Source organism: Xiphias gladius, chromosome 16 (assembly GCF_016859285.1).
Source record: "Xiphias gladius isolate SHS-SW01 ecotype Sanya breed wild chromosome 16, ASM1685928v1, whole genome shotgun sequence".
Lineage (NCBI taxonomy): Eukaryota > Metazoa > Chordata > Actinopteri > Istiophoriformes > Xiphiidae > Xiphias > Xiphias gladius.
In genome coordinates this window covers 9,599,888-9,620,832 of record NC_053415.1, presented here as the reverse complement: position 1 = coordinate 9,620,832, position 20,945 = coordinate 9,599,888, and the positions used below count along the sequence as shown (strand labels likewise).

At 39.5% G+C, this 20,945-nt stretch overlaps 2 protein-coding genes across 2 annotated transcripts in view; one reads left to right on the top strand and one right to left on the bottom strand.

The window, feature by feature from the left end:
- The first annotated feature begins 2,452 nt into the window (after positions 1–2,452).
- Positions 2,453–11,018, top strand: chpfa (chondroitin polymerizing factor a). Its single transcript, XM_040148973.1, has 4 exons — positions 2,453–2,916; positions 4,337–4,901; positions 6,451–6,633; positions 6,814–11,018. Exons 1-4 carry the CDS (start codon positions 2,627–2,629, stop codon positions 8,074–8,076), a joined length of 2,301 nt encoding a protein of 766 aa, XP_040004907.1. The 5' UTR covers positions 2,453–2,626; the 3' UTR covers positions 8,077–11,018.
- Positions 11,019–11,943: 925 nt separating this feature from the next.
- The window catches only part of asic4a (acid-sensing (proton-gated) ion channel family member 4a), an 81,311-nt gene continuing 72,309 nt past the window's right edge, over positions 11,944–20,945 (bottom strand). The window contains exons 5-10 of the mRNA XM_040148696.1: positions 19,476–19,629; positions 18,107–18,198; positions 17,853–17,932; positions 17,141–17,251; positions 16,049–16,216; positions 11,944–12,167 (exon numbers count right to left, since the gene is read on the bottom strand). Of these exons, the coding sequence (XP_040004630.1) occupies positions 16,091–16,216; positions 17,141–17,251; positions 17,853–17,932; positions 18,107–18,198; positions 19,476–19,629 (563 nt within the window). The 3' untranslated portion in view covers positions 11,944–12,167; positions 16,049–16,090. The remainder of the gene's footprint in view (positions 12,168–16,048; positions 16,217–17,140; positions 17,252–17,852; positions 17,933–18,106; positions 18,199–19,475; positions 19,630–20,945) is intronic.

The window sequence follows — 20,945 nt, the reverse complement described above, 5'->3', positions numbered from 1 at the left end:
AAAGAATGATTAAATGAATTAAATTTTTTCTGTGTGCTATACCAATTATTAACCATACCAAGACACCCCAAATTAATACATACCGTATCCAGAATACAGAACATAAAAGAGAATTTGTTTCACAATGACCAAGTCAAAATACTATTTATCATCAAATTTAAAATACATCTCTTCAAACTGATTAAAATTATGTATTCAGTAATGTATGTAAGCAAATGTAAATGACTGTAAGACATGGGTTATTTGCTCATCCATGACCCCCTTGATCGTGTTTTAGCAATCTGAATAACCCCTAAAATGATCCAAATTCAGATAAATTGAGGTAGGTGTATTGAGGTGAGAGGTGAAGAAAAAAGTTTAATCACTTAAATTTGGCTTAATACAGTCAGATAAGCCTCTTTCCTTTTAGAAAATTACAGTATGTGTATTTTAGAGGTTCTTTGTCAATTAACGCATGATCAAAAACCACATGTGCACAGCTGTGACTCCATGCATAGCATACAAAGAAAGTACCTCACCAGCTTGTAGTACCTTGCACGATCTCACCAGCACAAAGACCATATTGATTCATCTCTTTTGATCTTGTTTGAGCTGCCAATCACATGTACTTCAATTAATGAATCTGACTGAAAAGGGAAGACTGTATTAATACACGCCAACTCTGCAAATGTACCAATTTGGAGACCAGTAAATGCATAACGAGGACTTCTCTTATTCTGCTGTTAATGTTGCTCAGTCTGTGTGGTTTAGGGGCTCATTGAGAGGTTGGAGGTCTTAGTGAGCTGTGTGAGATCAGAGGCCGCCAGTATACAAAGCGGACCAAAAACGTTTATGCCTCTATCAGAGCCTGATATAGAACAGCGTGAGACAGATGGATGAGCTGAGAGTCGGTCATCACTAAAATGCAAATGGAGCAGCTGCAGGGAGAGACTTATGATACAGACTGGGAAATTGAAATTACATAACATTTGCGTCTCCTTTGTTCTACATCTACGTTTTATTCCAGTTTATTTTTGTATTTTTAATTTCATTTTACCATGTATGTGTAGATATATATTCGTAAATAAACTATCTATAAGCACTATGTCTTCTGAGCTTCTTAGGCACACCCATTTACTTCAGGATGAATAAAGTTCTATTTTATCTAAACATACACATACAATACATAGTGAAATATAATAGAAATAAAAATACACTGAATATATATGTAGAACAAATGAGGTGCAAATTACTGTTGACAGTGCCAGAAAGTGAAGGGTAATAGTTTGAAGTTATGAGGAATGAAAAAAGCAATGCACAGAAAGATGCTACTATGTTAGAGTATTACTATGATAAGAGTTAAAGGTGCGTCAGTGTCACTATAAAAATGGCATGAACGGTATTGAGGGGTGCATTATAATGCAAATGATAAAACAATTGCAAATAGGAATAGGAGTCAACAGCAGAGGACTGAGTTTAAGGTTTATGACGACAGTGCATCATAATAATTCTTGTTTTGTTTCCCGTGTCAGTGCCCAGCAGTTAGTGGGGAGTTATTGGACAGGCTGAGGCCGGTGGGTGAAAGAGTCTGCTGTGGTGTTGGTGAATGTTAATGAAGGTGCTCCTGTGTTCATCCACGAAAGGCATTAAGGTACTTTTCTCCAGTGGTGGAGAAAGTAGTCACATCCTTTACTAAAGAACGAGTAACAAAAACACATTGTAAACATTCTAAATTCAAAGCCTGGCACTGAAAATGTTACTTAAGTAAAAGGACGTACGTATACAAAAATATGCTCAATGTAGAAAAATGGCCCCTATGAGTGTTAAACCTTTATATATTATATTATATAGATTATTATTACTGATGTATTAAAGTGTAATGTTACTGTTAGTTAGTCAAGGGGGAGCTCAGTATTTTATGTACTGTTGGAGAGTGTGAAAAAATGTCTCATAGTGTATAAGCATGTATGATTTGTATGTAAAATCTTAATTTTTAAAGTCACCAGTAACTAAAAGTGGCAAATAAGTATAGAGGGGTAAAAAGTACAATATTTCCCTCTGAACTGAAGTGGAGTATATGTATAAAGTGCCATGAAATGGAAATACTCAAGTAAAGTACAAATACCTAAAAATTGTAGGTGATTGCAGATATGTTACTTACACGTTTGATGGCATAATAACTTATATGGTTTGTTAGTTTCTATGCCGTTATTTTCTTCTTAGAAAAAGAAAAAAAAAGCATTGCCTGTTACAATGCCTTCATCTTTCACCATGCCTGTTACAATTCAGTAAATATGACAGCATAAATAATCAGAGGGACACGGGCACTTTGGTTGCGTTCCAGTTCACATTTCCCCGTCTTAAGTCTCGTCGAATATCCCTCCGCTCTGCGCAACCTGTATTCATCCACACAGCCTGGAACTAGACCCTCCTCCTACGCTAACGTCTGGCAGGGGAGGAGCCAGGTAGCCGTTATACTGACACGTAAGAATCCTGCGTAAATTTTAAGGAAGAAGCTACATCTTTTCCTTAAGTGGAACGTGGATACGACTGCTTCGCCTCAGACTTGATGTATTGTTGACCAGTCCCGGCCCAGGGGCTTCTTCTTCGCACTCTGTACTGTGGGAGAGCGGAGCCGACGCACAAGATGAGATTTTCTGCGTTTATTTCTGTCCTGCGGTCGGTCGGCCCGGTGGTAATCGGTATTTCTTTGGGGTTCACGTTGAGTTTACTGAGTGTGAACTGGACGGAAGAAGCGTGTTATCTAGACGGTAAGGAGGGTGAGGATGTGACTTTGGGTCAGGATGGACTGCTCAAAGGAGCCCGAAAGCCCAACTCCATTTCGACCCTCAACGATGTGGAGTCCGAGGAGGATTTTGAACCAAGAATAGTCCCATACAAACAAGTCCAACAGAGTGCCCCGAAGAAAGTTTTCAGGTGAGCTTTGTATGCTTGTTCACTTTAACTGGCGCACACTTTCTGTAAGTAGGCTGACTGTATACGACTTCTGTTTGTTATGAATACAGGCCACAGCATTATACGTTACAGTACAGCAGGCCGCAGTGTAGCTCGCCTCCAGAAAATGATGAGTGAAATCAGTCACGGCGTTAGTCGTGATACCAGGTGTACAGGTGCCACTGGTTGTCATGTGGCTGTGAGATTTTTTAAAAATATCAGCGTAATAAAGACAGCTAATAAAACAAAACTTAATGGCAGGCATAACCCAGTATGATACAGAAGTTTCTTTCCTCTCCATGATGTTATTGGCGCAGATAAAATTAACGCAGAAAGTCTTCCTCTGCTGGTTTCTACCTGCTAACATCCCCCTGCCATAGAGCCAAGATTAACTACATATCTTGCGCCGTGTCTCCATGCTGAAGGATATCTGCCGTAATGTTTTCTTTGCAAACAGGCGCACGTTTCCAAGATTTCCTGGATAGCCTCCTTGTTTGAATGTTAGCCCTCACACGCAAAGTGGTTGCATTTCGTTGCTTTTCTGAGAAAGAGTCTTGTCCCTGTAGAAAAGTTCTGCTGAGGTTAGAGGAGAAAGCGTCAAAAGCCCCCAGCTTTCATAGGCAACCTGTGCCATGCAGCAGTTTGTACAATATGAGGTAGAGCTGAAACTAACTATATTTTCGTGATCGATTCATCTGACAATTGCTTTCTTGATTAATTGATTCATTTGTTTGTTAATGGAATGTCAAAAATTAGTAAAAATGCCAATAACAACTATCCAGAGCCCAAACTGATGTGTTAAAATTTGTTTGGTTCAACCAACTTTCCCAAACCCAAATATATTTCATTTACTATCGAGTATGAAGAGAAATGCAAGACATCTTTGCACTTTTGCATGAAAAATTATGAAATGATTAGTCGTTTACCAAAATAGTTGCCGATTAGTTTTTATTCAATCTGCTAATATTTGCAGCTCTAACAAGAGGCATAACTAATGCAGTATATAGTAGTGGTTGCATTGATGAATCAAAGTGCAAGTTGTTGCATGATCACCTTTCCAATGAATTTATGGTGTTACTTGTTAGTCTGTGTATCTGTGAGCATATTTAAAAATGTCAACAGTTTCCATTAAATTTGGTGGACAAAACCAGATTTAGCTTGGATCCAGAATTTCTGCAATTTGTAAACTACTTTTTTCAGTCATTAGTATTACCATTGATTTTAGGTTCAGTTAATAAACTAAATCTTAAAGTTACAGCAACAAAAGGCTCAAAATAATGTCTTTTGGTGTGACAGTAAGTTGGAGCATTACTCGGTGTTGGTCAAAGTTGGACTTCTAGTTTTTTAGTGCATTTTTATTCAAAGCACTATTTATTCAGTTGCTGTTTGATGTCTTTTTCAGGGCTAAATACATAAGCACAGAGTTGGGGATGCGAGAGCGTCTGTTTGTTGGGGTCCTGACATCCAAAAACACCATTAACACCATGGGCGTAGCTGTCAATCGCACCATTAGCCATCACCTGGACTCCGTAATCTTCTTCACTGGCATGCGCAACCGCAAAGTCCCTCACGGCATGTTTGTCGTCTCTCATGGAGATGAGAGACTGATATGGAACATGTTTCAGACCATCAGATACATTTTAGACCATTACATCAATGAATACGACTGGTTCTACTTTGTCCAAGATGACACCTACACAGAAGCTGATAGGATCAAAGCCCTGGTGGATCACCTGAGTATGGATCGAGAGCTTTACATGGGCAGTCCTGAGGAGTTCATAGGTGGGGAGATGGAAGGGAAGTACTGCTACGGAGGGTTCGGGTACCTCCTGTCACGTACCTTGCTCCTGCGACTCCAGCCTTTCTTGGAAAACTGCAGGAATGACATCCTGAGTGCCAGGCCTGATGAGTGGCTTGGGAGATGCATCATTGATTACACCAACACAAACTGTGTCAGTGAATATGAGGTAGGATGAGTGTATTCTTCATTTTATTCTTCATTCTACATTTTTTTTTTTCCATTTCTAAAGCTGTTTCTTGGCTTCTTAATGTTTCATGCTTGAAAGAATGAAAAGGATGCTATTCATAGTTAAAATGAATGAGGAGCTATAAAGAAGACTGTCATTCAGAACAGCTGTGTGACAGGTTACAGCAGGGGTTCTCCTTCTGAACAGAAAAACAAACTGTCACGGCAGAAATCATGCGTTGCCTCTGGGACAGCACTTAAAATTGACGGACAGCTATATAAAACTGTAATTACCATGCTAGCACAGAGGTGGTATTTATATTACAGAGTAGATCGCTAATACCCTTTAGCCTTTCATTTTTTTTTCCATGGCTCCAGCAGCAACGTGGAATAGGTAAACAGTTGAGCAGAGCACAGCTGAGTTTAGCCTTGCTTAGGTTCAATGGTGTGAAAATCCCCTGTGGGTCAACATGCTGTGCTCCTGTAATGTCATTAGCATTGAAGGTCAAACAAGCTCTTTGGAGCCTTGGTCTGTCCCAGTGCCCTTAGAGGTGACTGTTTGCTGCATTTAGCACAGTTCGCTTCCTTCATGCTAGAGTTTGTAGTCCTTTTCAACACATGAAAATACATTGTTACAGAAAACTATCACAAAATGTGACTTTATTATTTATACATTGTACACACAGGTCTAGATTTTGTTTTTGACTTATTTCGTAGATGTTATGAGAGATGTATTTTGCTTCCATTTTCTCCTCCTTGGCAATGACCCAGAGCAGGAAACCATCTTGTTTCAAAGTTGAGAGTGACTTGCATGACTAACTAAAGTTCCCTGAGCCAGAAGAGCTCCAGCAGAGCCCCTTAGATAAGGGAGAAAAAGCAGGGGGAAGTTAAAAGGCCTGGTATGGGAGCCACACAGAGCCAGACATCAATTTTTCTGTTCAGAGATAACATTGATGACAATTAGGCTCAGATAATGCTTCACTAAGTGTACCATGATAGGCTGTAAGCCTTTAGCAAACATTTGCAAGAGTGGTCCTACTGCTCAGTTACAGTGTCTCCATTCCTTGTTCTTTTAATAGCTTGATCAGATTGGATTCACTTATTTTAATCACTCAAGCTCCTTAGGTGGTTACTCAGTTTTCAGCCTAAATGACTGTGTCTTTAAGTGGGATTCTCGTGCCAGAGTCAGTCATTTGTATTACAATTAATTGAAATTTATTAATTTAAAGCATCTCTTAAACATAATACTCCCAGAACAAATTTTCAAAATGATCAAAACTCTGACGATAAAAATCTGTAGTTGTAAAACAATAGTATTCTGTTCTTACAAAACGAATTGCCGTCTTCACTTCACTTTGCAAGTATGGTTGAAACAAGCTTGTTTCAACCAGTGGACATGAGCCCAAGATGTTGCCTGGATAGCCCGTATGTAATGTCTGTTTGAATGGAAGTAGTGCAGCCTAAAAACTAAGCTTGGAATAACATGAGGCATGTTTTTGTCATGCCAGATTTAAGACGCCTCATGAAAAGACCTCTCTGTTTCTTCTCAGGGACTTCAGTACCAGCATTATGAGTTGGGAAAAAACTCTGATCCAAGTAAGGAGCAGAGTGAACATTTCAAGAAAGCTCTGACGGTCCATCCAGTGTCTGACCCTGAACAGATGTACCGGCTGCACAGATACTTCACTGAGATTGAACTCCAGAAGACTTACGATGAGATTGCTAAACTGCAGGTAAACTGATCTTCGAATGTCACAAATCACCAGTTTCAGTCAGAAATAAAAACCTGGCCTCTCTTTGCTCCTTGCCTTCAGTATTGGAGGTCCAGAATATCACAGTTTCAGTGCTGTATTAGTTGTGTCAATGGCAGAGTTGTAATTGTATAGGTCTGAACACTTCTTATGTTTCTACAGGCTGAAATTAAGAATGTGAGTGTGGTTGCTTTTGAAGGCAACCGAAGTGCCCAGTGGCCAGTGGGGATCAATCCACCTTTTGAGCCCAAATCTCGGTTTGAAGTTTTGAAGTGGGAATACTTTACAGAGGAAGAGATATATTCATGCATTGATGGCTCTCCCAAGTGTGAGCTGCGTGGGATTGACCGCATGGATGTGGCTGATGTCATTGACATGGCAGTAGGAGAGCTGAACAAAAAGTACAAGCCCGTCTTACACCTGAAGAAGCAGCAGCTGATTAACGGCTACAGGCGCTTCGACCCCATAAGGGGCATGGAGTACACCTTGGACCTTCAGCTGGAGGTGGTTAACCAGAAAGGTCACAGCCGTTCCATCACTAAGAGGGTTCATCTGGTGCGACCTTTGAGCCAAATGGAGATAATTCCCATGCCCTATGTCACCGAAGCTACAAGGGTTCACATCATTATACCTCTTACTCTGACGGATCGGAGTTACATCAACCATTTCCTTGAAGTCTTTGCCTCAAATGCCTTTGAGACGAGTGAAAATGCTATCTTAACATTCTTGTTTATTTATGACCCAGTGGAGGCACAGCAGGTTAACCAGAATGATATATTTGCCAGTGTGAAGAGTCAGATTAATGCATATGAACGCAAATACCCCACAGTGAAAATCCCATGGATAAGTGTCAAGACGGAAACACCATCCCAGATCAAGTTCATGGACATCATCTCCAAGAAGCACCCAGTTGACACGCTGTTCTTTTTGGCTAGTGTCAACACAAATATCAATTCAGAATTTCTCAACCGCTGTCGCATGAATTCCATAAACAACTGGCAGGTGTTCTTCCCCATCCATTTTCAGGATTACAACCCTGATGTGGCCTATCACAACCAGCCACATCCAGCCACAGTCGATCTGGTCAAGGATGCCGGCCATTTTGACCGCAGGTCATTTGAAGAATCATGTTTTTACAACTCAGACTACATGGCAACGCGCACACGAATGGTGGCGGACGTCCAAGAGAATGAGGAGATTCTAGAGACAATGGACATCTACGATATGTTCGTAAAGTATTCGGGTCTGCATGTATTCAGGGCAGTAGAGCCAGCATTGCACCAGCAGTACCGCTACCAAGCCTGCAACCCACGACTCAGTGAGGACATCTACCATAGATGTGTTCAGAGTAACTTGGATGGTCTTGGTTCTCGGTCCCAGCTCGCCATGCTGCTGTTTGAGCAAGAACAAGGAAACAGCACTTGAAAATACCGGTGAAATGTCTGCTCCTGCACTTGTTTAAATGGGTGCTAAAAGCTGTGTGTTTGTTGTAATGGCGTCTTGATGCAAGCTAGAATTTGGGGTGAACATGAGAAATGCATATAGTACAACCTATAAGTTAACTCTTACCTTTGCCCTAAATACTACCCATGTTTGGAAATGTCATTACATACTGAATGTGACCCTGACATTCTCCATCTTGCAGTGTGCATAAAGGGTTATTTGGTTTGTTAGAGTTTTTAGCTAGTTTGGAAAAGTGAATGCAGTACATTCCTGATGAAACTTTTTTTTAAATAAATGTTTACAATACTTGTCCATACAGATGAGTACCTAGAACCAAATGCTTTTGCTACTCTTACGATTTTAAAAGTTGTGTTAAGCAATTTTTGACCACTAGATGGCAGAAACTCAAGGCAGCAGAGCGTTGAGGTACTGTTGGCTATTCCAGTGTTTATGGCTGAGGTGTCTAGCAAATCTCCAGCAGACATAGGGCTACACAGGCAATCCATCAGTTGTCTTCCTCGCCACGTGTCCGGTGACATTCCAATATTGACTGGGATTATATCCTTGGTTTGGTTTACCAGCTCCTGGAATAAATACCTTGCTCTTTAGGATTTTGCATAAAATAGGCTTGGTTGAACCAGTGTGCTGAGTACAGCTGCTCATGGTTTTGCATGGGTGTGGGGGGATTAAACCAAGTGAACTAATACAATGAGTTCAAAATGGCAAAAAGCTTTAGTGGGTTGTTGCTTGTGAGTGGGATCAGAAGTACTAGCAGCAGTGTCTTCACAGTTATGGAATGTTGTTTGATTTAATTTAATAGTAAAGATATTTTTAGATGACGCTTTGATTTATAGCTGTAATACATAAACATTAGTGTATTGCACCACAGTTTGTTTGCCCTTTCACATAAAGGCATTGAAACATTGAGCTTTTGATATTTACTGATTTAAGCATTTTCAAAAGGGCATCTTTGTATATGTGCCTTGACACTTTTCATATGCTGGCTGTTTTGAAGTTATCGTATTACTCCTTCAGGTGTTGCACAACTGATATTTTCCATTAGAATTTGCGTATTATTCCAACATTGGTAAAAGTTTTGAATGGGTCGGAGTTATTCTTTAACTGCCAGTTACATAGCTATGAGAATTGAATGGGTTGTTGGTTAACTTTACATTTTTTATTGGTGACCACGAAATATCACGATCCCAGTCGTTCACAAGTTGTACTGTATATAAGCTTCAAAGCATGGAGGGGGTTCCTGGAAAGTGTCTACTGTTGGTCCTCAGAGGTCATCCTAGTCGGCCAGCAGTGTGTATTTGAGTTTAATTTTTCTCCTTGAAACTTTTTGATATTGTAAAAACTATTTTTTAATGAAGAGGCAAAGGCAAATTATGAATAATGGGGGAAAAAATTGCCTTGGTAAATGTCTGAAGTTACTGCCAAGATGATATTTTTTTTTCAAGAGTCCTCATTGAAGTAAGTGGTACTTTTAAAACAGAATTTAGTTTAGAAATGGCTGAAATTAAGAATGTATGAAAGATTTTTCAATGTCTCCAAGTGTAGACAACTTTTAGACACTAGAACATTTAACTGTTCCAAAGTGTTTTTGACTGTACTCTTAACAATTTGTCCTCCATTTATGGAGCTGGCTGCTTTCTCTCAGTTGCAGCACAATCCAATGGGAGGCTTTCTCCACATTGCTGAGTGGTGGTGGAGCTAGCGGTACTTGACACCAGACTGTTATTAGTATATTATAATGTGCAATATTACAAATAACACAACCGGACAGATGTCTGATGGAGGACAGGACTTTTAATGTCAAAGAAATTTGCTGCAAGTACAGCGATGTGTATATCACAATACTGTCCATGACATTACATAAATTAAAACTCATACTTTCTGTTTATTTCTAAGTAAATACACTGTAATCTCTTTGACAGGACCTTTAATGTATTTTGCTGACACTAGACACTTTTTGTCATCAAATTTAAATACATAAAGATTAAGGCGAGTCCTTTTATTTAACTTTAATTGGATTTAAAGTATACGTTGGAAACACTACATCCACAGTGGTGATCCTGAACAGTGTTTTCTTTATTTTCTGCCATGTGAACACAGACCACGGTCAGTTGTTGCTGACGCGTTTGCATTCATTTTATAACGCATCTCTTCCTTGACGAGAGCAGTCTTTCACCATGACAGTACTCCAGCTGACGTAGTATGAATGTTCACCTTGATTCTTTTTAAGAGTATGATGATAATTATGTGCAGAATTGGAAATTGAATCTTCCAAAAACCACTGTGAAAGATGGAGGGCTGAGATTACAATATGAAGTTGTTGTGGTGATCTGCATCTTCTTTGCCTTCTGGAGACGTGAGAAGCCTAAAATTAATGGAGCAGATTAATCACCCTGTGTTGTTAACACAGCCACCATTGCTGAGCAAAGTCTCCAAGTATTTTGTCCATAACTTATTTATCTGTCATTTCTCTATAAATTATGCAGATTCTAAATACTTCTGCACTAACAGAGACTTTCATGACATTCTCTGTACATGTATAAAAATTTTATAGACACTATTTTTAAGCCTTTTTTTTTTTAGCTTTATTTACACAGCAATTGATATTTTATTGTTTTGATGACACAAAAATATGCTGTATCTTACTTTTGTATCGGTTTTGCGCTTTGAAAATCATTTATTTTAACCATGAAGACAATTAAAAATGTGTGTATTTCCTCTTCACTTTGAATCAATTAAATAATTTCAAAAAGTAGGCAATACCTAGGCTCCAGTTTTTAATTTCCATTAATGTTTGGACCCATTGGTTTACATTATTTTACGAATATGGGTACTATCAAAACCAAAGCAATATATTTGAATTAATGCTCGGTACATTTAATTGTGTTCTCTCTAAATTCCAATGAACTGTGAAATATTGTAATTTTTAAATAAAGAATATTTGAATATAAAAAAATTCTTGTATTTGTTGCCTTTATTTTATTTTTTTTAAGGTAAGAAGAAGAGTAGTTTTTGTACTGCAGCTACAAAATCCAGTTTGTCCTTTAGGTGTCAGCAGAAGAGCATGTTTACTGTCTGGCAAAGGTCTTAGACCAGTTCTGGCTGCTGGTTGCTGAGGTGAGCAGCGTTACTGAACATTTAAAAATCCCATTTTGATTACAAACGATACAGTCATCTCATTCAAGTTGGCAGCATGTGCTCAGTAGGACTGCTGTAAACATTTCTTCTCATGCGAGACCCAAGGTATTCCTGATGTTTGGGGCTGGGTAAAAACAGGGAAAATGTTGAAACCTTAATTACAGCTTTAGTTATTTCAGGGGTCCATATGCACTACCCCGAGGCATGCTGTAAAACCACATAACTACAGAGCAGCTGGGAGTTAATTGTCAGTCATTATTTTGTACTTCGTTTTACATTCAATCCCAGGACTTTCTCCTCCCACACGGAGACACAGTTGTTTCAAGTCTTCTAGTAACTCCTGCTAGAAAATTTAGTTTAGAATTACACAATTTTCTAGACAATAACAATAGTGGTTAATAAATCACTTATTTAAAGTAGATAACGATACTTCTTCAAATACCCTGTATGATTTGTGCCACATTGTCTTCCCAAAACTCACCTTTGAGATGCCTTCAGTCTCCTTGTGGCCTTGCAAGTAATCTCTGTTACTATGAGATGGAAAGGTTTTTAAAATTGGTGGAAAAAACGAAATACATTTTGACTGTATTGTAAAGAAAAAATAGACCACATGGAGTTACAAAGTGAACTAGGCTCTGGATTAAGGAAGCACTGGTTTTTATCTAAACTTTAATAGTCATTGTATTTTCCATATTTAACATTTATAAAATGTGTTCTAACAGAGGAAATAATCACAGGGTCACACTTCTGTACAAAATGTAAGTGTTCCTTGTTACTGCAGTGATGGTCCATTTCCAGTTCTGTCAGATATGGGATGAAATTTCTTCGTATGAATTCCTGACAGCTGCTTGCATCACCCTGCACTTGTATTTTTGTCTTCTCAGATGAATTTCAGGCCTCAGCTAACAAATATTCGGCTGGAAAAAAAAAAAAGGACAAAATAGCAGATATTCAAAACTTAACATTGGTGGCTGGTTGGATTAAATTGATTTTTATGGAGAATGTAATAAGCACACACAGGCTGAATGTCATGGAACTATAAAAAGGGTAGACTTAAAGAGCTGTGCATGAAGGGAGATTAGAGCAGAGGCTTGAGGAATCTCAGGAATGTGAACTACATGTTATCAAGTAGGGAAGTTGTCCCATCTGCTACAGTACAGACCTGCTGCCCACCGCTCAGTCCTGTGACACCTCACACAGACTGCTGTTGTAACATCAACTCTCTGTAATCCACTTATCTGTGTTTTTAAATGCTTTTGGATACAGAATTAACCCGGTTGTGTTTTACAGTGCAGCTAAACACAGCATCTCGAGTATAAAAAATCTTTCTGCATCGACTCCAGGCTACACCATTCAAACATAACTCTACAGGATAATTCAGCCCTGTATTCATCTCAACACACCAGCCCCTGTGTGACTTGTCTGAGGATAGCTACAATTATTGATGACAGAGGAGAAGATTGTTATGCACAGCCTGCACAGGATGCCATCAGAGACTGTGATTGGGAACCTTTTGAAAATGTCAAAGTGACACATGATTATGAATATTAAACAGCCATGTATAGCCCATGATTACTTGACAGGAGGAGGGGATTTGGCAGATGGAGGACTGTGGAATCTCACTGTGAGCAAAAGTGATGTATAGCGATATTGTGGCAACAGAATGCACTGATCAAATTAACAGAAACAATGATTGTCGTCATTTGTAAACATGATATCCTGTGATGTAAAGTATTTCATAAATTTCCCAGACAAATGTTGATGGATTGTCTGCCACCTTTTGTGCACTAACTGTAAAATTTAATCCAACAATTTTTGTTCACACTGTGCACCTAGACAAGACACGTGAGGTCTGTTTTCACACATACGAGCCTGAACCGCAAATTAGCTGCCTGCATGCTATGAACATCTCAGCCGAGATAAAAGCATTTGTCTTGTGATTTAGCACATGTAGTCCCATGTGACAACTGAATGTGAATCAGGCTGAGTTCGCAGTTATGCTGCACTTGTCTTAACATAGTCCAATACATAAATGAATGACGTGAAAACAACAGAAATTATAACGCAATAATAGAACAACGTGTTTAACATTGTGCAGGTCAGAGCTCATCAAACATCATTCTGAATACTTCTTTCTCACGGTTCTCAGTGAAGATGAACTGAGCTAAGCATATACTGTACTTGCATAAGACAAGGCAAGTCTGACCATACCATAAGTAGCGTTAGATTGAAGTCCAGTGATGAAGACAAAACGGTTTTGAAAAGAGGAAACTATATTATGATGCCCAATTAACTCTTGCTACTTACATAAATACAGGTGTCAGGTCATGCTAAGTTAGTTAGATTGTCCAGCTAGTCTTAGAACATCAGTACTAGCCAATTGTTGGGTAACCCAATCTACAGCCCATTCCACTGCACAAACTTAACGAAACATGTCATGTAGCCATTGTCAAAGGTTCTGCTTTTGTTTCCCGTGTTCCTCGCCTGTTTCGCAGAAGGTCTCCTGGAGCTAAATTACAGCATTGTCCAGGAGGTGAAGCTTAAAGTAAATTCCAGGTACTTTTAGGCTTTGTTGGAAGTGCTGCCGACTAAAATCGATCAATCTGATTTGTTGTCACATCACAAGGATAGCTACAACAAACACAACAACAGCAACCGCCATTTTACTACAGCATCTACATGGAGCAGTACAACAAAAAACTATGAAGTGGTTCAAAGTGCTAGGTGCCATTTTGGGCCACAGACTGGCTTGTGCTGGTCCTAGTATCAATATCTGCACCGCTTATTCCATTATTGTCCGTCTCACAACTATTTATGTAACTCTCCTTCCATGAAAATGATCTAGTTTACATTATATGACATGCTGGTAGTATAGTGTTGGTCCTGCTGTTGCCTTTTAAACAATGTAAATCCAAATTTGTAAAGATTCACGCAAGGAAGAACCTTGAACCAAATCCTCAGATGTTTTTTAAAGATCTGGGTATGTGAATCCCAGTGTTACAGGTTGTTAAGTTCATGCAGTGGAAAAAGGCTGCCAGAGAGCAAGCTTTCCCTCCATCATGATAACAAATATTACTACAAATGTATTAATGTAAGGGTTACATTTTTATTCCCACTTTCCAATCTTGTGCTCTTAAATTTTGTGGTGTCCTTGTCCCACCTTAATTAGGTTTAAGTAAACCAATAAGAATATTTCAGCCTCTAGAACAATGTTTACATTACACTCCTCTTTGCAGCTGTGGAAGTGGATTTATTAGATAAAAACCTTAATACTGCAATAAAACTTGCCAAGCTTTCTTGCTATCTACTCTGATTCTAAAAACCCCTCTTTTCATGGATCAGCTCAGCTGAGCCGCGTCAGTCTAATGTGCTCAGTCATGTGTGCAAAATGTTAAAGTGCTCATGCAAACAAACACACACACACACACACACACACACACACACACACACACACACACACACACACACACTGATGCCAGGTCTACACTGTAAATAGCTGCTCCACTTTTACGGTGATTCTGGCCCACAGCTGAAGGAGATGACTTTGCAAAAAATTTAATTCTGTCTCTTATTGCTTATGTCAGGTTAAATTTATGATGCTAACCAAAGTGAAGAGTGGATGGTGGGCAGAAATGAATCAAATAAGTAAGAATAATTGAAGTACAACCATGTCATAACTGCAAAAACATCATCCATTCCTCATCCATATGCAAAGGATTTATATGCTGACTTGGAAAATGTTTAAGTAACAACTAAACAGTTTGGTAAAAAGCAAGACATGTGAATGGAAATGATGAAGATAATAGTCACGATCCATACAGTCCACCTTTGTTACCCCGACAAATGTATTGATGCGTGGCAGTCTAACATATCTGCAGATTGTAAGTGTACAGTAACTGCTACAATCGTGATTGCTATTTTCATATAAAAGTCTTTTCAAAAATGTATAAATAACTAAAATTAATATTACCTAAGTTATATATTAACTGAATATAAACAACAACAATTAAAGCAGAACTTTTAGAACTTCCTCATTTTAAAGTTGGACTTTATGTACAAGTACAGTGCTACTCTCTAACACCTCAACCGCAACCAGACAAAGTGTATCATGTGGAAAGATGCTGCTAGCACTTCTAAGCCAAGGTCACACATTTCATTCTAAATATTTTCCCTCATACTGTAGATGGATGTAACACGGATAAGATTCGCTGACTCAAGAATCGTCATTCTGTATACAATATAGAACATATAGATCATAGTATCTCTTTAAATAATTACATAATTTATAATGTGTAAGGGTTTGATATGGTACAGTGTGTTTTCCATGAGATGGGAGGAATAATTTGGGGAGAGATAAGTGGAGGGATACAGACAGACAAAAATCAGAGATGTTAACTGAATAAATAAATTCTATTTTTACTCTTTTGGAGTATAAACTGGATCAAGGTGACATGCAGTCCTCCACTTGTTCCCTTGAAGTGATCATGTACCAAAAATTGGTCCTGAAATCACAAATTGCCTGACTTCTCACGTGAAGCAGGACAACGCTGAGAGGGGTCCCATCCAGAGAGAGAGAGAGAGAGAGAGAGAGAGACAGAGAGAGAGGGAGAGAGAGAGAGGGCGAGAGAGAGAGGGAGAGAAAAGAAAAAGCTGTGTCCAATTTGTGCCTACATACTGCACATACAAGTGGTTTGTTAGCAGCACAAGTTTGGTGTTTGACTTTGGCTGTAGCTTTTCACTGGTGACAGCAAAGGAACGACGGAAATGCCAAGGGTCTGTGATTAATCTCAACACAGACAGCTCATATCTTTTGTTGTCACCAGGACTAGGACGGTTGGCTCTAGCAGGCGAAGTCCTCAAACACCCCGTGGTGTCCAGTGCGATGGTGGTGAGGGTGGTGGTGGTTGGGGAGAATCGTGTTGGCGTAGGCCCCCTCTGGGTGACTCCGTGTCACGTCATTTGGCTCCTGTTGGAAGAAGAAGATGATGTCATTTGACTCAAAATAGTTAAAGGTTTTATTTGAATGAATATTCCAACATTTTGGAACAGTATACCCGTTCCCTATCTTTCTGAGAGTCAGATGAGAAGATCACTATCAACTTCATGCCCGTGCATTAGGTACAGAGCTGGAGTCGGGATGTGGCGTGCCTAGCTTATCAAAAAGACTGGGAACAGGGGTAAGTCTGCTAAATACACTGTGTAAGCCAGTGTATGCAACACTTACACTTGGCCCGAGATGCGGCTTTGGCTGTGGTTTTTGAGAGAAAGGTGCCAGCAGCTAGCTATGTAGATAGTAGCTGAGTGTAAATGACTTTTAAGTACTGCATGTATATGTTTTACATTAACAGAGAGGCGAACTCCTTCCTCACCCACTTCCAGGTAAGCTTGAATGAATTTTCAGTGATTTGTTAATGGATTTTCGTATAAATACCGGGTTTTTTTTTTTAAATAATAGGGAGTCTACTACTAGACTGAAAAGTGAAATTGGATGCTAGCCAAAGTCTTACAGCATCCAAACTTAATCAGGACTGTAATAATTGAATGGTAATAAAACAGATAGTCTTTTTGGTTTCACTGACTGACTTCTTTAAACATGAAGACCCTGTCATAGTTTTAGTTCTTAGTAGCGAACTGAGACACAGTTATGCTTAGATGTGAGACAGGACGTCAAATATTCAGAAATAACCATCTGCGAGATTATGTTGCACAATACAATGCCCCTGGGGAGATTAATTAGGACCATTACACTCATTATTTCAAGAGTGGAAAAATATTAATTTTTTTTCCCCTGTTGTTTTCTGATGCAGTTACAATGCTGCAGGAAAAGTTGTACACGTGGCATGAAAACAGTGCAGGTGGAATTTTTTTAGGGGTACAGTATGTACTGTACTTTTGCTTTCATTTCCTCCAGATCCACTGTTGCAACAGTGCTGGTCTGCTGCTTGTCCTTCTTCTCCTCTTTCTGCGGCCTCAGCAGACGTTGTAGCCGGTGCTTGATCACCTGGTTTCACCCAGAGCACAGCAGCACGGAGGGTGAAAGAGCAGAGATGAGGGAGGGAGACAAGAAACACAGCAGAGTGAAGAGTTTATTTACCATGATGTCTGAATTAAAGCTCCTCCCTCTGACTTTGCTTTATTCATACATGTTTGGCAGTCAGCAGGCCGCTGGCTAGATAGTTTAAAAGGGATACAGCTGAGGCAGGAGTTCGTTTCATGAACAGTGTTAGTAGCATGTCCTCAGCACAGGCCTGACCGGATATTAGTTTCTCCTGCCTGGAAATGAAACTTCTCACATGCATAATATGTGATAACACTGGCATTGTTAGATTTTCAGATGATTATGTCTGGGAAGAACACTGATACATGCTAACACGCTCACACACCGGTTGGTTAACATTTTCAAAATAAAAAAGACAGTCAATTTTGAGGAAAATTACTATAAACTATGGTGCACTAAGGTGTTTTGTAAGCAGTGGCTGTTGGTTGTGACAGGACAGTGCAGGACAATAGCTATTAATTATTACTGATTGTACCACAGCTACTGTAGGTCTGTGTTCATATTGGGATTTGCTGATGTGTGGGGGCTCCCACAGACACTGTACCTCATAGATATAATCCAGTATTTCTAAAATTGTCAGGATGCTGGCTCCAATGAATAAGCCCATCTGTCCACCAATGTCACCTGAAAAGAAAGAGTAGTTAAGGAAAATCACAATGGACACAGTGCCAAAGCGGCTCTGTTTGCTGTTAATGACAATGAAGAGTGAGTGCTGCTACTATAACAACACCCTTCCCTCTGCACCAGCAAGTCTATCGGATGTTCAGAAAATAGAGAAAAATGTGACAGAAATCTTACCTAATAAACCTGCAACATCGTAGGCTTTCTTTTGCTCAATTGTTTCATAGTTCAGAGCTTCAAAGAAGATATCTAAGACCAGGAAGTTGTCTCTGCAAAAACAAGTGGAGTAAATGGCATAGAAAACAAAGTGAATCACACTTGTGATGTTTTTCTAATTTGCTACAAATGTAAGAAGTTTTGGAAAAAAAAAAAGAAATGCCATAGCAAGTCATCTTTACGCTCACTGTAAATTGTCATAATGGGATTATCAGGCCTACAGCGCTATACAAAGATCTAACCAACGACCGTGAGATAATGAGCTGGGTTCAGGGTTTGACTGAGATGAGCAGAACAAGCACTGACAGCATGCTCCGTCACTACCATGTCTCTGATCTCTCCAGGATTTGGAAAGTCTGGCAATATTAAGCGTTGTGAGGCATCATGAGCTCTTTGGTTTAGGCGTGTTTACGTTATACCACATCCCGATGATTAGGCACTGACAGGAATGAGACTATAAGCACATTGTTAGTGCACTGAATTCATTATAATCAAAATGTATTTATATATTTATAATGTATGTAATATTACAGGATTAAAAGTTAAGGCCCTGCTAGTGGTAGAAGTTCCAATGTTCATTACACCTGACAATATGATGGACTAGATTAGATTAGATTATGAGATATTGTGTCAGCAACGTTGACATTTTGGTTTACAGGAGTATACAAAATTAAAACAGTTCATCCTCTGGGGATCATTTTTGCATTAATCTATTTATTAGATCTGGTTTTTATTATTTAATGTAGAAATTTTTCTTTGACAGTGGCACTAGAAAAGGTCACAAGGTCGGCTAAAACATTATGATTCATCCAGTGGAGATCATAAATAGCCTTGTGTTGGATGTTTATGATCCCAATTTAATGAAAAATGGACATTAGTTTTGAAGTCAGTCTGTTATGCAGTCAGTGTCTTTCAGGGGTAAATTCTGGCATAATGGTTGTACTAAAAATCTGTCATAGGGTCACCAAAATCACAGGAAATTTGATGGAGTTAAAATTAGTTGTCAAGGTGTTTTATTTTGTGGTCAATGGACTGTCAGACAGTCTCTCTAATAAATCTCAGAATCTTATTACACAGTACAAAATATTTACCATTTTAAGAATAAATGAGAAATTATGCATGCAGTATATGCTGGTGCCTGACAATCAGATTCCCATTACCAGACAAAATATTAATTAATGCTTGTATGAAAATACATTAGATTTTGGTTCATATTTATGGTTGTCTGTTTTTGATCACTGATTGGAGGTCATGGTTTATGGTCCTTTTTATGAGCACCTCATCAATCCTCATTAGTCAGTTTATTCTTGCTGAAGGTTCCTTGTCATACCTGATGTAGTCCTCTGACTTGTCGTATTTCCTGGAGAGATAGCGAGCCGAGCCCTTGCTGGGGATTTTGACCATGGAGAGCTCTTTACCGTAGCGGGTGAGATTACAGGGCGTCTCGCATGGACAGGTATCCCCACTGTTCTTCTGTAGCTGTGCTGCAACACAAGTGAAACAGTGGTTTAACAGATATTGACTCGGTCAGTTTCCGTGCTGATGTGTTGGCAACCGCTCTACTGGAGAAACATACTTGACACCACACAGAATCTAGAGGCAAAAACAACCTCCACCTGCAGCAAAGAAACAGGTGTGAAGAATAGGGAGTGTGTTCTATAGGAATAGGAGTGTTTTTTGGCCATTTGGGGGCAGCAGAACAAGCTGTAAACATATATTTACATATTTATTTAGATGACGTCGTTTAAACATCATTGATGGATTGTCAGGCAAAGGCTCTACCAATTAAATCGTCACGATGTAATGAACTTTGTAGCCGCGAGATTGTAAAAAGGACCCATGGCTGCCATCAGTCTAACTTCCAAACTCCCACAGAGAAGGTGTGGAAAGCTCTGGTGGTCAGATGGACGCCAGGATTTGGACTGTCAGGGGCGGCAGCCAAGACCATCACCCCACCGACACATGGCTGTCGGTGGAGGCCTTAGCACCAGGTGGCGCCGCTGAGCTTCATGCTCGTGTAGTGGCCTGGGGGCTCAAGTCTTGTTCGATGCACGGTTCGGCCTTCGCACGTCAGTGCGGTGGCTCGGTTTTTCCAGAGTACCTGTGCCGTGTCCTCTAACGGGAGGGGCTCAGGTGTGATCTGGAACCGGAGCTTACAAGCGTCGTCTGTGGGAGCAAGTGGTCTGTCTGTCTTTCTTTCTTTTCAGTCAAATCAAATCAAATCAGCTATGACACACTTAAATATCCAGATGCCGTTTTATCCAAAGTGCATCCACACATCAGTTTAATCAATAAACTGCATTCAGTAACATGATCAGATAATCGGATACTATAAGAATCAGTAGTCAACATAGTTACAGGAAATTCATGTTAAACAGCAATAATTCATTACGATTTAACTGAATTTAAAGCTCCAACATTGTTGTTTAATTATAAGCAAAAGGAATTTGCTCTTTTCTCCTCAACGTGTCAGCTTTGGAAGGTCAAAATATGTAAGTGTTGCATTTACATCCTGATACCTGCTGCACCCAATAGTCCAAACAATCAATTCCTGCATATTTAAAATCAGTTGAGTCGACGACCTTTTACTTTACCTGAAGCCGTTAGCTGTAGCTATAAATAGATTGAAATGAGATGGTTGCATAATATCTGACAGATAAATTTATCCTTGACTGATTAGGATTTAAAAGGACTTAACTTGACCGTCTGTGCATTTTTCTACACATTGGTGAGCTGTTCCATACACACTTCAAGTGGATCCGGTCAGATCATGCTGGGTATAGGGGCTGTCCTCAGGACG